This window comes from Calidris pugnax, unplaced genomic scaffold (assembly GCF_001431845.1).
Source record: "Calidris pugnax isolate Ruff unplaced genomic scaffold, ASM143184v1 scaffold11, whole genome shotgun sequence".
In the NCBI taxonomy this organism is placed as follows: Eukaryota; Metazoa; Chordata; class Aves; order Charadriiformes; family Scolopacidae; genus Calidris; species Calidris pugnax.
Genome location: NW_015090803.1, coordinates 2117003 through 2132540, shown reverse-complemented (window position 1 = coordinate 2132540; position 15538 = coordinate 2117003). Strand labels below are relative to the sequence as shown.

At 42.5% G+C, this 15538-nt stretch overlaps 1 protein-coding gene across 1 annotated transcript in view; it reads right to left on the bottom strand.

The window, feature by feature from the left end:
- Window positions 1-9369: 9369 nt before the first annotated feature.
- Window positions 9370-15538, bottom strand: part of DYNC1LI1 (dynein, cytoplasmic 1, light intermediate chain 1) — a 27796-nt gene continuing 21627 nt past the window's right edge. Inside the window, exons 10-12 of the mRNA XM_014937707.1 lie at window positions 14923-15043; window positions 14374-14532; window positions 9370-11961 (exon numbers count right to left, since the gene is read on the bottom strand). Coding sequence (XP_014793193.1) covers window positions 11849-11961; window positions 14374-14532; window positions 14923-15043 — 393 coding nt within the window. The 3' untranslated portion in view covers window positions 9370-11848. The remainder of the gene's footprint in view (window positions 11962-14373; window positions 14533-14922; window positions 15044-15538) is intronic.

The following is a 15538-nucleotide window of genomic DNA, read 5'->3' as shown; positions in this document are numbered from 1 at the left end:
CGGCCCGCCCAGGCCCCGGCGGGACAAAGGCGCCTCCTGCCGCCATCGCCCCGGCTCCCCCCGGCGGCCTGAGGGCGGGCGGCGCCGGGCTGTGGCGGGGGGCGGCCGCGCCAAGGCCGCCTCAGGACCCTGGGCTCTGCTCCGCTTTGTGAGGGGGTGGTTAGGAAGAAGAATTTATACAAGATTATTTACTTTCCTGTTGTCACACGAGATGACCATAGCCGAAGGATTTTTTAAGGCAAAGCTTCCCCTGGTTGCGCTCCTTGGTGTCAATGAGAGCAAACAGTCGCCCAGGCCCCACCGGCCTACTCCCACACACGGATCAGCTTTTAAAAGAAGCTACAGCTTTGGGTGCCCATGTAAGAGTAGATCGAGCCCATTGTATGTAAGCAAAGGTGTGGCCACATTCACTTTCATATTATTAATCAAACATTGGAGCAGGCTGCCCAGGGAAGTGGTGAAATCCCCATCCCTGGAGGTATTCAGGAGACAGGTAGACATGGTGCTGGGGGACATGGCTTTATAATGGGTTTTTGTCAGTGTTAGGTTGATGGTTGGATCCATGACCTCAAAGGTCCCATCCAACTGAGACAACTCTATGATTCTATTAATATATTATCCACAGAACTATTCTGGTCCTTCATAGTGGAGGTCAGACATACTTCACTTGCTTAGATTCAGTCAAACACAATCTACTGGTAGAAAAGATGGTGATTTGCTTTCTTAACTTTATCTTTATATATGCTTAGGGAACAGAGCAGCCTGCTTGGACACCGCCTCTCAGAACCCCACAGCGAAGCAGCAGGATGTGTGCTATGGTGACCCGTGAGGAAGGTGCTATTTTTAACTCTGCCAAGGACCACCATTAACTGGACAGATGGAGTAGTAGGGACCAGAGAGAAGCAGTTGGGCCACGCTCCATGCTGAGTGCGCACCAGCAGGCCGACCTCTCCAGGTAAGACAACCCTGGCCAGGGGAACCATCAGGATCCCCAGGCTGGATGGTACAGGCTTGTCTGTGCCATAAACAATGATCCGCTGCAGGAATTGGCTTGAGAGGCAAATGATTAGGGCAAGTCCCCTAATTCCCAAGGCACGGGAGTTTCCGCTAAAATAAGTGAGGTATCACCATGGGTGTGCCCAGCTTCTGCCTGGGGTTGGATGAGTAGCTCTGCTGGCAGCATCCCAGACTGCAGGACTGAGCAGGTAGGTGTAGTCAGTAGCATTTACTGTTACCGCTTATGAGTCCCCAGTGCTCCATTATGTTTTTTTTAACATTAGTACATTATAAATAACATTACATTACAGAGGCTGGCATCTCTCTTCTGAAGGAAATTCCCTTTTTGTTCTGTTTTCTTCCTTGATAATATCTCAAAACTTTGTGGCTTTGGAGTTATTCAGCCAGTGTTTGACTAGGCCATGTTGTGGTTTGAGGGAGACAGGACTTAACAGAGACAGAAGCAATTGCCAGTTCTTTTAAGGTGTTCAGTAGCATCTAAGGCTATTTTGGAGTTGTGCCCTTTTGAATCTTTACCAATGTCATAATGCAGCACTGCTAGATTATGACCACAGGTGTTAATATTGAAGACAACTGTCTTGAGGAGAGACTGCTTTTAAAGGAGTCGCAGAAGTGCAAGATAAGCCTACAAAAAATAAAATATTTGGCAACCTTTTGCTAGTTACTGCCGTCTTTAAGAGTTGTTTTTCTTGATCAAGGCTCCTCCAGGAAATATATATCAATTATGCATGAATTATAAAGGCTAGCTTGCCATTTAAAGCCTAACTTAATTAGGCCAGTTTATTTTATTTATAAGGAGGTGCAGAAAAAGCAAAACTGCAGCAAAGGTACAGGAACTGTAAGATCATGTGACAGAGAAGGAATGAAAACCGGACAACAACATGGGGCTGGATAGCTTAAAAATACTTCCAAGCATTATGTTAAAACATAGAAATGCTACTATTCACACAAACTGCAGGTGTTATTCACCCTTTTCATCAGCACTGTCTTTCAAGTACAGTATCTTTCCTTTGAAGAGGGAATGCAAATCAAAACAACAGTTACGATAAATAACAAGCCTGTTTAATGCAAATAACTATAATTAGCTGGCTATGATGTAATGGAAATCCCATTCCAGATGCACATCTATTCATTTCCTTCTGCTTATGTGCTACACCTGACAGTGTTTTCCGGAAAAGAGAAGTCTTTCTTACCCCTCCATGGCATCTGGCAGCATGGCAGGACACGGTGGCAGAGAAGCAGCCCAGGAGTTAGATCCTGAGCTACAGCAAGATCTCCAGTCAGCCAGGCAGAGAGTGGGAGATCGGCGGAAGCAGATTAGTGATGAGTGACCTAGTTTTCTCCCTCATTACATCTTCTCCAAAGATACCCACCATAGTGACCAAAAACCAATATCAATTAAGTTGAGAAAGCCACCTTATTAGGGGAGGTTACAGTGTAGATAGCATAGCTGTATGGCAGCTACCATTCCTTGCCACTGATGTTGAAACAATTTCCCAAAAAAAGTGTGACTGGAGCTCCTTGAAGCAGCTGGGTAAATGCCAGGTACTGTAATAAGGTGGATACAGGCCAGGGCTGCATCACTTTATGAAAAAAGTGATGCCCTGGTGGCTCTTTGGCACTGGGGCACCATAGGACACCAAAGCCCAAGCCCCTTGTGCTTGGGACTAGCAGCAGATCTCCGCTGACCTCACCAATGACTACTCTCCTTTTCCCAGGTTTGTAAGTGCAGTTGTGGGGTTTTTTGCTTTTTCTTCTCGGAAGACAAGGGAGAAGGAAGTAGAGGAATGGGAGAGCAGTTTAAAAGCCCAAACCACTGAAGGAGCCAGGCTCGGTTTCGTTTTGAGGGTGGTGAGTTTTGTTGCTACTGCGCAATTTGGAAAGCTCGGAAGCACGGCCCTCACCCTGGTCTCAGTTCTGGTGTTCCCACACGGCATCTCAACAGCTTTTGTTTGGGACTCCGGCCCTGTGTGTTACACGAAGTCAATACTGGATGACTAGTTTGCAAATGGAATATTCCAAGTACCACGGCAAAGAGCTCAGAAAAGACTTGACCGTGTTGCATCTGCTGGAGCTCCTTCAGCTCCTGAGGCTCTATTTTTGGGCTCAGTGTTGCAACTGAACTTCACAAACCCCAATTACCATACTAACACGCTAGAATGTGTGATTTCTAAACAGCTGAAGATGAAGAATTAGCATTTTTAACAGCTATTTCTGAGTATCCCTTATGGCACAAGAGAAAAAAAAACAAACCCTCAACTCTCCACATGTCCCAAATGCAGGGTTAGGCCAGCTCTTGTCTGTGGTTTTCTGCACGTGTCTGCACTGCACAGAGACACATAAACCCGTGAGGTATTCCACAGACAACAGTTCTGCAGCTGCAGATGTCCTACTGCAAATTAATTTTGCTTCCCAAGAAGAGACTGCAGCCCCAAATGCTGGTACTGGCATTTCAGATGTGTCACTAAAAATGTAAGGTTAAGTATGGTAGCTAGTTCATATAACCTAAAAGTCACATGGACATTTTCAGGGACTGCCATTTTCAGCTGAAAAACATGAACTGTCTGGAAATAAAGTGGCCATTTACCCAAAATTTTCAAGCTTAAAATCTGCAGAGCAGCTTTATTACAACCAGTATACTCAAAGAACTGATGTAGGAACATGGTAGAGAGGAGGAGGAAGGAGATTTGCAAGATTCCCCCAAAACAGTTTAGTTTGAAGCTAATCAGCTCCTTCTCTACACAGAACTAGCCCTGAAAGTCTAAAGGAATTTATTTGGTTTGTTTATTTTGTAAAATTTTTTGCAGTATTCATACTGCAAAGCATTTAAAAAGTATTAATTGTTCTTTGTCAAAAACGATCCCCTGTAATTCTTGTATTAATTAGCTCTTTGTTTTCTGCATCTTGTGTGCGAGACTGAAACTGTGTACCAAACAACACTGAAGGGCACACAAGAGTAATTTTGTTTCTAATCAAAGTTATTCACGCTGTTATTCTTTTTTAAAATTGGGGTCATCACAAACCTATCATCTCCAGCTTAGGGCATGAAAGCACAGTAAAGGATTACACAGACGTATTGCCGCCAAATCAGCTTAATTGTTCTACCCAATTTATTTATTATTTAGTTTTGGTGCCCGAGTTGATGGTGAGCAAAGGAGAACAGGGAGGATTCACAGGAACCAGGTTTTGTGAGAGGGGCCTTCTGTCACAGAGACTCATTTTGCATGATTGTTCTGGTAAATCCCACCTTAATTGTCTACTCTCATCAAAGCAGCAGGCAAGGGCATTGCAACTCAGGAGGACCAAGCAACCAGCCCTGGAGCCTTGGTCTCATCAGAGGGGAATGAGAAGCCAAAGCCATCAGGTTACATAGAAACACATTCTCACATGTTTTCCTTTTGTGGTAAAGATACCTTAAAGTTTTGGGGTTTTTTGTATTTTTTTTTTTTTAAATATGCAGAAGTGACGTTTTGCCAACTTTGTTTTAAGAAGTGAAATTATAATGAGTCATTCGTAAAGTTTTCCCCTGTCCCAGCCTCCACAAAAAAAAAAGGGCAATAACAACTCTTAATATATGACACATGTAGTTTTCCAGCTTTGGAAACGGTGTTGTACTTTGACAGATGCCCAAAGGAACTAAATTATAGACTGCAGGAGCTGAAGTTCTCTTTCCAAAGGTGTTGCCTTAAAATCCAGAGTCGACCCTACCAGCACGTACCACTGGAGTAAGAAGGGTACTGATGACGATATGAGCCGGACCCATTCTCTCAAGCACATTTCAAGTTCTGTTTCAAGAAGTTTCAATGCAGACTCTAGAGAAGTGCTCTGATACTGATGCATGCCACGCATACCTCAGCGAGACTTTCGGCCTCCTCCCTCCTCGCTCCCCGGCTCCAGGCAGCTGTTCTGCCGCCGGGTGTGCGCTCCGCGCCAAGCCCCGGCCACGGGGGTGGGGGACAGGGCCCACACGGCCGCTGCCCGCCGGTCTGAGGAGAGAGCGAGCGCGGGGTAAGGGAGGAGACTCACCGCCTGGAGCGCTTTGGCGGGCAGCCGCCATCCCCAGAGGTGCCGCAGGGTGCAGCCGAAGGGGCGTCGGGCCGGCTTGGCCTGCGGCTCGGTGGTCGTGTTGTAGACGCCGCCGTTCTCCATGGCCGCGCCGCCGGCTGCCAGCGGGGGCAAAGCGAAAGCAAAAGGGCGGTGGCAGGGGCGGGGAAGGGGAAGGAGGAGGAGGAGGAGGAGGTGGCGGCCCGCCCAGGCCCCGGCGGGACAAAGGCGCCTCCTGCCGCCATCGCCCCGGCTCCCCCCGGCGGCCTGAGGGCGGGCGGCGCCGGGCTGTGGCGGGGGGCGGCCGCGCCAAGGCCGCCTCAGGACCCTGGGCTCTGCTCCGCTTTGTGAGGGGGTGGTTAGGAAGAAGAATTTATACAAGATTATTTACTTTCCTGTTGTCACACGAGATGACCATAGCCGAAGGATTTTTTAAGGCAAAGCTTCCCCTGGTTGCGCTCCTTGGTGTCAATGAGAGCAAACAGTCGCCCAGGCCCCACCGGCCTACTCCCACACACGGATCAGCTTTTAAAAGAAGCTACAGCTTTGGGTGCCCATGTAAGAGTAGATCGAGCCCATTGTATGTAAGCAAAGGTGTGGCCACATTCACTTTCATATTATTAATCAAACATTGGAGCAGGCTGCCCAGGGAAGTGGTGAAATCCCCATCCCTGGAGGTATTCAGGAGACAGGTAGACATGGTGCTGGGGGACATGGCTTTATAATGGGTTTTTGTCAGTGTTAGGTTGATGGTTGGATCCATGACCTCAAAGGTCCCATCCAACTGAGACAACTCTATGATTCTATTAATATATTATCCACAGAACTATTCTGGTCCTTCATAGTGGAGGTCAGACATACTTCACTTGCTTAGATTCAGTCAAACACAATCTACTGGTAGAAAAGATGGTGATTTGCTTTCTTAACTTTATCTTTATATATGCTTAGGGAACAGAGCAGCCTGCTTGGACACCGCCTCTCAGAACCCCACAGCGAAGCAGCAGGATGTGTGCTATGGTGACCCGTGAGGAAGGTGCTATTTTTAACTCTGCCAAGGACCACCATTAACTGGACAGATGGAGTAGTAGGGACCAGAGAGAAGCAGTTGGGCCACGCTCCATGCTGAGTGCGCACCAGCAGGCCGACCTCTCCAGGTAAGACAACCCTGGCCAGGGGAACCATCAGGATCCCCAGGCTGGATGGTACAGGCTTGTCTGTGCCATAAACAATGATCCGCTGCAGGAATTGGCTTGAGAGGCAAATGATTAGGGCAAGTCCCCTAATTCCCAAGGCACGGGAGTTTCCGCTAAAATAAGTGAGGTATCACCATGGGTGTGCCCAGCTTCTGCCTGGGGTTGGATGAGTAGCTCTGCTGGCAGCATCCCAGACTGCAGGACTGAGCAGGTAGGTGTAGTCAGTAGCATTTACTGTTACCGCTTATGAGTCCCCAGTGCTCCATTATGTTTTTTTTAACATTAGTACATTATAAATAACATTACATTACAGAGGCTGGCATCTCTCTTCTGAAGGAAATTCCCTTTTTGTTCTGTTTTCTTCCTTGATAATATCTCAAAACTTTGTGGCTTTGGAGTTATTCAGCCAGTGTTTGACTAGGCCATGTTGTGGTTTGAGGGAGACAGGACTTAACAGAGACAGAAGCAATTGCCAGTTCTTTTAAGGTGTTCAGTAGCATCTAAGGCTATTTTGGAGTTGTGCCCTTTTGAATCTTTACCAATGTCATAATGCAGCACTGCTAGATTATGACCACAGGTGTTAATATTGAAGACAACTGTCTTGAGGAGAGACTGCTTTTAAAGGAGTCGCAGAAGTGCAAGATAAGCCTACAAAAAATAAAATATTTGGCAACCTTTTGCTAGTTACTGCCGTCTTTAAGAGTTGTTTTTCTTGATCAAGGCTCCTCCAGGAAATATATATCAATTATGCATGAATTATAAAGGCTAGCTTGCCATTTAAAGCCTAACTTAATTAGGCCAGTTTATTTTATTTATAAGGAGGTGCAGAAAAAGCAAAACTGCAGCAAAGGTACAGGAACTGTAAGATCATGTGACAGAGAAGGAATGAAAACCGGACAACAACATGGGGCTGGATAGCTTAAAAATACTTCCAAGCATTATGTTAAAACATAGAAATGCTACTATTCACACAAACTGCAGGTGTTATTCACCCTTTTCATCAGCACTGTCTTTCAAGTACAGTATCTTTCCTTTGAAGAGGGAATGCAAATCAAAACAACAGTTACGATAAATAACAAGCCTGTTTAATGCAAATAACTATAATTAGCTGGCTATGATGTAATGGAAATCCCATTCCAGATGCACATCTATTCATTTCCTTCTGCTTATGTGCTACACCTGACAGTGTTTTCCGGAAAAGAGAAGTCTTTCTTACCCCTCCATGGCATCTGGCAGCATGGCAGGACACGGTGGCAGAGAAGCAGCCCAGGAGTTAGATCCTGAGCTACAGCAAGATCTCCAGTCAGCCAGGCAGAGAGTGGGAGATCGGCGGAAGCAGATTAGTGATGAGTGACCTAGTTTTCTCCCTCATTACATCTTCTCCAAAGATACCCACCATAGTGACCAAAAACCAATATCAATTAAGTTGAGAAAGCCACCTTATTAGGGGAGGTTACAGTGTAGATAGCATAGCTGTATGGCAGCTACCATTCCTTGCCACTGATGTTGAAACAATTTCCCAAAAAAAGTGTGACTGGAGCTCCTTGAAGCAGCTGGGTAAATGCCAGGTACTGTAATAAGGTGGATACAGGTCAGGGCTGCATCACTTTATGAAAAAAGTGATGCCCTGGTGGCTCTTTGGCACTGGGGCACCATAGGACACCAAAGCCCAAGCCCCTTGTGCTTGGGACTAGCAGCAGATCTCCGCTGACCTCACCAATGACTACTCTCCTTTTCCCAGGTTTGTAAGTGCAGTTGTGGGGTTTTTTGCTTTTTCTTCTCGGAAGACAAGGGAGAAGGAAGTAGAGGAATGGGAGAGCAGTTTAAAAGCCCAAACCACTGAAGGAGCCAGGCTCGGTTTCGTTTTGAGGGTGGTGAGTTTTGTTGCTACTGCGCAATTTGGAAAGCTCGGAAGCACGGCTCTCACCCTGGTCTCAGTTCTGGTGTTCCCACACGGCATCTCAACAGCTTTTGTTTGGGACTCCGGCCCTGTGTGTTACACGAAGTCAATACTGGATGACTAGTTTGCAAATGGAATATTCCAAGTACCACAGCAAAGAGCTCAGAAAAGACTTGACCGTGTTGCATCTGCTGGAGCTCCTTCAGCTCCTGAGGCTCTATTTTTGGGCTCAGTGTTGCAACTGAACTTCACAAACCCCAATTACCATACTAACACGCTAGAATGTGTGATTTCTAAACAGCTGAAGATGAAGAATTAGCATTTTTAACAGCTATTTCTGAGTATCCCTTATGGTACAAGAGAAAAAAAAACAAACCCTCAACTCTCCACATGTCCCAAATGCAGGGTTAGGCCAGCTCTTGTCTGTGGTTTTCTGCACGTGTCTGCACTGCACAGAGACACATAAACCCGTGAGGTATTCCACAGACAACAGTTCTGCAGCTGCAGATGTCCTACTGCAAATTAATTTTGCTTCCCAAGAAGAGACTGCAGCCCCAAATGCTGGTACTGGCATTTCAGATGTGTCACTAAAAATGTAAGGTTAAGTATGGTAGCTAGTTCATATAACCTAAAAGTCACATGGACATTTTCAGGGACTGCCATTTTCAGCTGAAAAACATGAACTGTCTGGAAATAAAGTGGCCATTTACCCAAAATTTTCAAGCTTAAAATCTGCAGAGCAGCTTTATTACAACCAGTATACTCAAAGAACTGATGTAGGAACATGGTAGAGAGGAGGAGGAAGGAGATTTGCAAGATTCCCCCAAAACAGTTTAGTTTGAAGCTAATCAGCTCCTTCTCTACACAGAACTAGCCCTGAAAGTCTAAAGGAATTTATTTGGTTTGTTTATTTTGTAAAATTTTTTGCAGTATTCATACTGCAAAGCATTTAAAAAGTATTAATTGTTCTTTGTCAAAAACGATCCCCTGTAATTCTTGTATTAATTAGCTCTTTGTTTTCTGCATCTTGTGTGCGAGACTGAAACTGTGTACCAAACAACACTGAAGGGCACACAAGAGTAATTTTGTTTCTAATCAAAGTTATTCACGCTGTTATTCTTTTTTAAAATTGGGGTCATCACAAACCTATCATCTCCAGCTTAGGGCATGAAAGCACAGTAAAGGATTACACAGACGTATTGCCGCCAAATCAGCTTAATTGTTCTACCCAATTTATTTATTATTTAGTTTTGGTGCCCGAGTTGATGGTGAGCAAAGGAGAACAGGGAGGATTCACAGGAACCAGGTTTTGTGAGAGGGGCCTTCTGTCACAGAGACTCATTTTGCATGATTGTTCTGGTAAATCCCACCTTAATTGTCTACTCTCATCAAAGCAGCAGGCAAGGGCATTGCAACTCAGGAGGACCAAGCAACCAGCCCTGGAGCCTTGGTCTCATCAGAGGGGAATGAGAAGCCAAAGCCATCAGGTTACATAGAAACACATTCTCACATGTTTTCCTTTTGTGGTAAAGATACCTTAAAGTTTTGGGGTTTTTTGTATTTTTTTTTTTTTAAATATGCAGAAGTGACGTTTTGCCAACTTTGTTTTAAGAAGTGAAATTATAATGAGTCATTCGTAAAGTTTTCCCCTGTCCCAGCCTCCACAAAAAAAAAAGGGCAATAACAACTCTTAATATATGACACATGTAGTTTTCCAGCTTTGGAAACGGTGTTGTACTTTGACAGATGCCCAAAGGAACTAAATTATAGACTGCAGGAGCTGAAGTTCTCTTTCCAAAGGTGTTGCCTTAAAATCCAGAGTCGACCCTACCAGCACGTACCACTGGAGTAAGAAGGGTACTGATGACGATATGAGCCGGACCCATTCTCTCAAGCACATTTCAAGTTCTGTTTCAAGAAGTTTCAATGCAGACTCTAGAGAAGTGCTCTGATACTGATGCATGCCACGCATCCACGATTGGAAGCTTAATTTTTTTTTTTCTTCCATTTATTTTATAAAGTTGTTCATCAGCAGGTCATGCATTTCCCCATATGCCTCCTTTACTGAACCACCGCCATAAGCAAAATTTTAAGGACTCCAGTTTGAACAACTGATCCATAGTTAAGAATCTCTACTGAAACTTGTCAGTCCACAATTCAATATTCAGAGCCAATTTTAACAAGAATGTTTAACTTTAGGGAGTTCAATGTGCAAGAAAATATGTTGTTCTTAAGTAAATTTAGGTATTTTGAAAATATGGGGGTAGTTCACTAGAAACACTACAGAATACAGGAATTGGAGAAGGGTATCACCATGTTCAAAATAAAGAGGATTCACCCCCTCCTCTCTAGCATTTCAGAAGTTTTCTCAGTAATCAGAGAAATTAACATAAGACTTACTGATTTAAAGAAATCTGGTTTAGAAAACCTGAACTCATTAAAGAAGTCTCTTGGCAATCATTTGATCAGGATATACCTTTTACACTTTCTATTCTGTAGCCATCAGTAGAAAGAGACCACAAACTTCACACAGAAGAGTAAAATAAAGCTCAACATTTGTGTACTGAAAGCTTAAGTAAAGTCCTAACTTCAGTCAACTACTTCTTAGACAAAATACTGGAGTCAGCAGCAGGATCCTTAGGGTAACTTGTGCTTTCAAAACACATTGCAGCAGAAACCACCCAAGTCGGATAAACTAGTTTTACTCCTAGGAACAAACACTGCCGACTTCTCCTCTTCCTTCCAGAAACAAGGTTTTAAGGAAGTTTAAATATAGTAGTTGCTGAGAGGTAAAATATAAAAGCATGTTTTAAGACGTTTTACACCACATCCTTAGATTTAACTGTAAACAAACAAGAACACCATGGCTTCAATGCAAATTAATTTAAATTTGAATGCAGAGAATACTTTATTAACTGATTACAGTTTTGATGACCAATTTTAAACCATAACTAATGTGGGAAACAGTGGGGGACATTAAGGCTGAGCCATATATATATAGACAAATCTGGATACTGATAATCTGTACATTTAACCTCTGCTTTTTCTTTATACATCTTTTATTCAGTGTCTGAAATTAATCAAAGAGAAAAATCAAAAAATCTGGCCACTAATTTAGTCTTATCTCTGGAATGAATTTTTGCATGGGTTTTTGAATGCAGTGTAAATCTCAGTGGAGATCAAACAGATTTTTTTTTAACCATACCCCAAATTAAGTGTTCAAGTATAACTGGAGTTTGTTGTTACAGCTTTGTGCAATTCATTTTCTCTTCCAAAAACTCTCTCCTGTAGAGGTTAATCTATTTAAGGTAGTATTAAGCTTGCCTAACAGGTTGGGAAATCGATATAAATTAAGTGCCTGTGGTGTGTATCAGTTTTCCTGCTCTAAGCAACCCCTATCACTTAAGTGGACATACTTGCAATTTTACAGAATTACACTTTTCAGCAAAACCCAGAAAAAAATTAATTTACTATTCTTGCACTGTGAACGGTACTCCTACAAGATGTGATAACCGTTTTCCATCTGTACAGCTCCCTTTTGTAAAGTTGGGCAACACATATGAAAGAAAGACAGACATCAACTGTTTGTGTTCTGAAAGGTATTTCAGTTCTTTAGCTCCAGTCACTGAAGGAAGAGGCAGAGGCAAGTTTGAATTATCCCAGAAAACTCAACAATTGGTTTTATTTGGTGTCTTCAAGATGCTTCACCTTCTGTGGGAGATGTAGGTGTTGTAGGAGAGACCATTTCAGGTTTTCGTGAAATTCTGTCCAATTCTGCCTGAACATCTGTTAGAACTGGCTTCTGACCTACAAAATAAGTGCATATCATTCAGTCATGTTTATGAAACAGTTGTAGGAAAGCCTAGAGTATCTTTAATTCTCAAATCAGACAAATCCTAAAAATTGTTACTGTGCACTTTGGGTGCAGAATAAAGACATAATAAGTCCAAACTCCAAAAGGAACAGAAAGGAAGCAGCAGAGAGAAGACACATCCTTCTGTATTTCCAATTTCTCAAAGGAACTTCCATAATTATATATAATTTGTCAGTGCATAAAGAGTTAATGTAAAGTATAAAATACAGAAAAGTCTAATAAGGCTAGCAGTTTTGAATATTTCTACACAATTTCCTGCATCATGTGTACTTTAAATAATTCTGAATGTAAATCAGGGGTTTCACCACAGACCAGTGAAGCCAGTTCTAGGTACCTGGTCAGCATAAACCTGGCACTGCTGCCCACGGGTGCACACAGACCTGCAGGTGGCAAACCCCTTTCTCTCCTCACAAGCTCACCGTCTCCCTGATTTGGAACAGCACAGACATTTGTGCAGTCACACTTAGACCTGATCCCAGCTTAAAACACACCATCTTCCCCCCACCATTTTACTCTTAACTCTTATTCCCCAGTCTAGGAGTTTCTGTCCGGCCACATTCTACTCCCAAGAACAGAGAACCCAATATGGGATAAGGCAGTGCAGAATATTAGTCTAATGCTGTGCCAAGTGTGTGTAGTGTCTCAGGCTGTAAAAGAAAATTCTGACACACATGTAGTTTTAGCAGTTTCCCACATTTTCTGAAGATGCAAATTAACAGGAACTATCCACAAAGCTAAGTTTTTCCTAGATGTACTATGCTGCTCTTCGCATCATTTAACGAAAGCTAATACTACATTAGAATCAAAGCAGCTAATATTCCAACTAATAACCGGAGGAATTTCCCATAGCTACTGAGGGCAAAAAGGAATTCTCAAGTCCCAAACTACTGTCTTAACAGCCACTTTTCACATTTGTGTCACAGAACCCTAAACACAAGGCAGCAAGAAGTGGGGAAGGCGAAGAGGCCACATGTAAGCCAAACATATTTGTATTTATGGTAATTTCTTGAAAACCTAATCCTTTGTGATGACGCCCTAACCCTTCGTTTGTTGCATATTAGCAAATTTCTAAGAACAGTTTTTTGCTCCTTAATAGTTTAAGTTTCTGCCACGGTCCCAGACACAACGCTTTTCTGGAGCACTGCCTGGCATCACCCAAACCTGCTGCTACCCACCCACCACGGGATTTTTCAGTGGGTGCTCTCTGTACCTCCTATTGCATCAGCTGCGTTTGTTTGAACAATTTCCATATGCCCTTCAAACTAGCACTGCTGGCTTTGCCTGCAGCACATCAGGAAGCACTCAAACTCTGCTCAGCCGTCTGAGCTTTGCATTTCAAAAAAGGAAATGCCCACATGTAAAAAAAGAAAAAAAAACCAAACAGGATCAGTTTACGCAAAATGTTAGTGGGAAACATTTCATTTTCTCTTACTAAATAAAAGTAAACGCCAATGTCAAGTCCCAATGAAACACCAGCATTTTCAGTTGAGGGCAGCGTTACTAACCTCTGGGGAAGTGGGGAGGGAAGAAGTCTGTATAAGTATGTTCTTAAGTAATACAGATACATTTTAATCTGGAATAGTAAGAAGCACCAGAGTAGTCCTGCATCTAGCTTTAGAGCAGTCACTATTAGACATTTCTAGATTAATACTAATTGCTAATCACATCGTATAAAAAAAAAAGCTATCAACAGAAGATACATAAGTATTTGTACAGGCTTCCACCAAACTAAAACAAAGCCTTCATCACATCGGAACTAGATGACTATCAAAAGGAAATTTAAAATTGTTTTAACACAGTATTGTTAAATAAAAAAAAAAATCAACTTGAAATGAAGTTCCAATATATCTGAATAACATTAAATGTGGTTTAAAACATAAAGCATTTTATTGGGATGGTGGTGAATAAAGAAAAAAATGAAGAACTCGTGTGGATACAACTCATGCTTAAACAGCTACATGAAAATTTTTTTCTTTAATGAAGCATTTTATTGGGATGGTGGTGAATAAAGGGAAAAAAATGAAGAACTCATGTGGATACAATTCGTGCTTAAACAGCTACATGAAACATTTTTTCTTTAATCCTCTGAGGGCCACAAAAAGGCAATACTTAACTGCTGTGAAAACAAAAGCAAAACCCATATCCAATAAAACATTCAGTTAAATATAGTAGTCTGAGGGCCACAAAAAGGCAATACTTAACTGTTGTGAAACAAAAGCAAAACCCATATCCAGTAAAACATTCAGTTAAATATAGTAGCGTTCATACTCCTGATAAACTATACTAATAGGAATGATCCACCACTCGCAATTTAGATTGAGTTGCTCTTTTACCATTAATCATACCTGACTTCTTTGCTGATGGTGGCAAGTTGCTGCCAGCACTTCCAGTGCCACCTCCTCCTGGACTGCCACCCACACCACCAGGGCCACCAGGGGAACCAGTTTTCTTGCTCAGGAGACTATTGAAGAAGTTAGCCAGGACTCCTTCACTAGTAGCTCCAGCTACAAGGGAAGGGAGGGAATAAAAACACCACAACAGAAAATCAAAACAGAAAATATTTTCTTAGTAAATACTGATTTAACATGTTAATTAATCTAAATGAGCATATTAAAGAAAGCAGGAAAAGCAACCATTTTACTTCCCCAACTGCATTTGTGCCCTCATAAGAAAAGGTACCTTTCATATTGGGATCAATTTTTTTTGACCCAGTAGGGATAGGTGTAACACTGGCAACATTTGATGTTACGGATCTATTTGGTGTCCTAGAAAATATTTTCTTAGTAAATACTGATTTAACATGTTAATTAATCTAAATGAGCATATTAAAGAAAGCAGGAAAAGCAGCTATATTACTTCCCCAACTGCATTTGTGCCCTCCTAAGAAAAGGTACCTTTCATATTGGGATCAATTTTTTTTGATCCAGTAGGGATAGGTGTAACACTGGCAACATTTGATGTTACGGATCTATTTGGTGTCCTAGGAGATCCACCAGGAACTCTTGGAGAGGCATCCTACGCAAAAAGAAAAAAAAAAAAAGAAAATCCAAAGCTGGACTCAATTTTCTAAAGAATTAAATACGAAATGAAGCACCTTCTTATTTCTCACAGCTCCTAATCTTTATTTGTTTTTTTAATAGCATAGCATCCCATACAATTGAAATGACACGGGATTAGATTTTTCTGATTCTGCACAGTTTTTTTTCCCCACACTTGAATAACATTCTTAAAAATATTAACTTTAGTGCAATTAAAGCACTAGTGAAGCTTTTCATTTTATCCCAGTGAGAAACTTGAAAATCCATCTGTTACTCTGTAGTTCCTCTGACCATAATGAAAACTGCACTGATTAGATCATAGAGGAACTACACTGAATTTCTTGGAAAGACAACATGCCACCAAGACTGTAGAAAGGACTAAATGCAGCCCAAGAGAAAGAGTGTTACTCATTACTTCAAGGATAACAAGTCATGTTTGCAGTTCATTTAAAGAGGCAAAGCTACCTTTAGG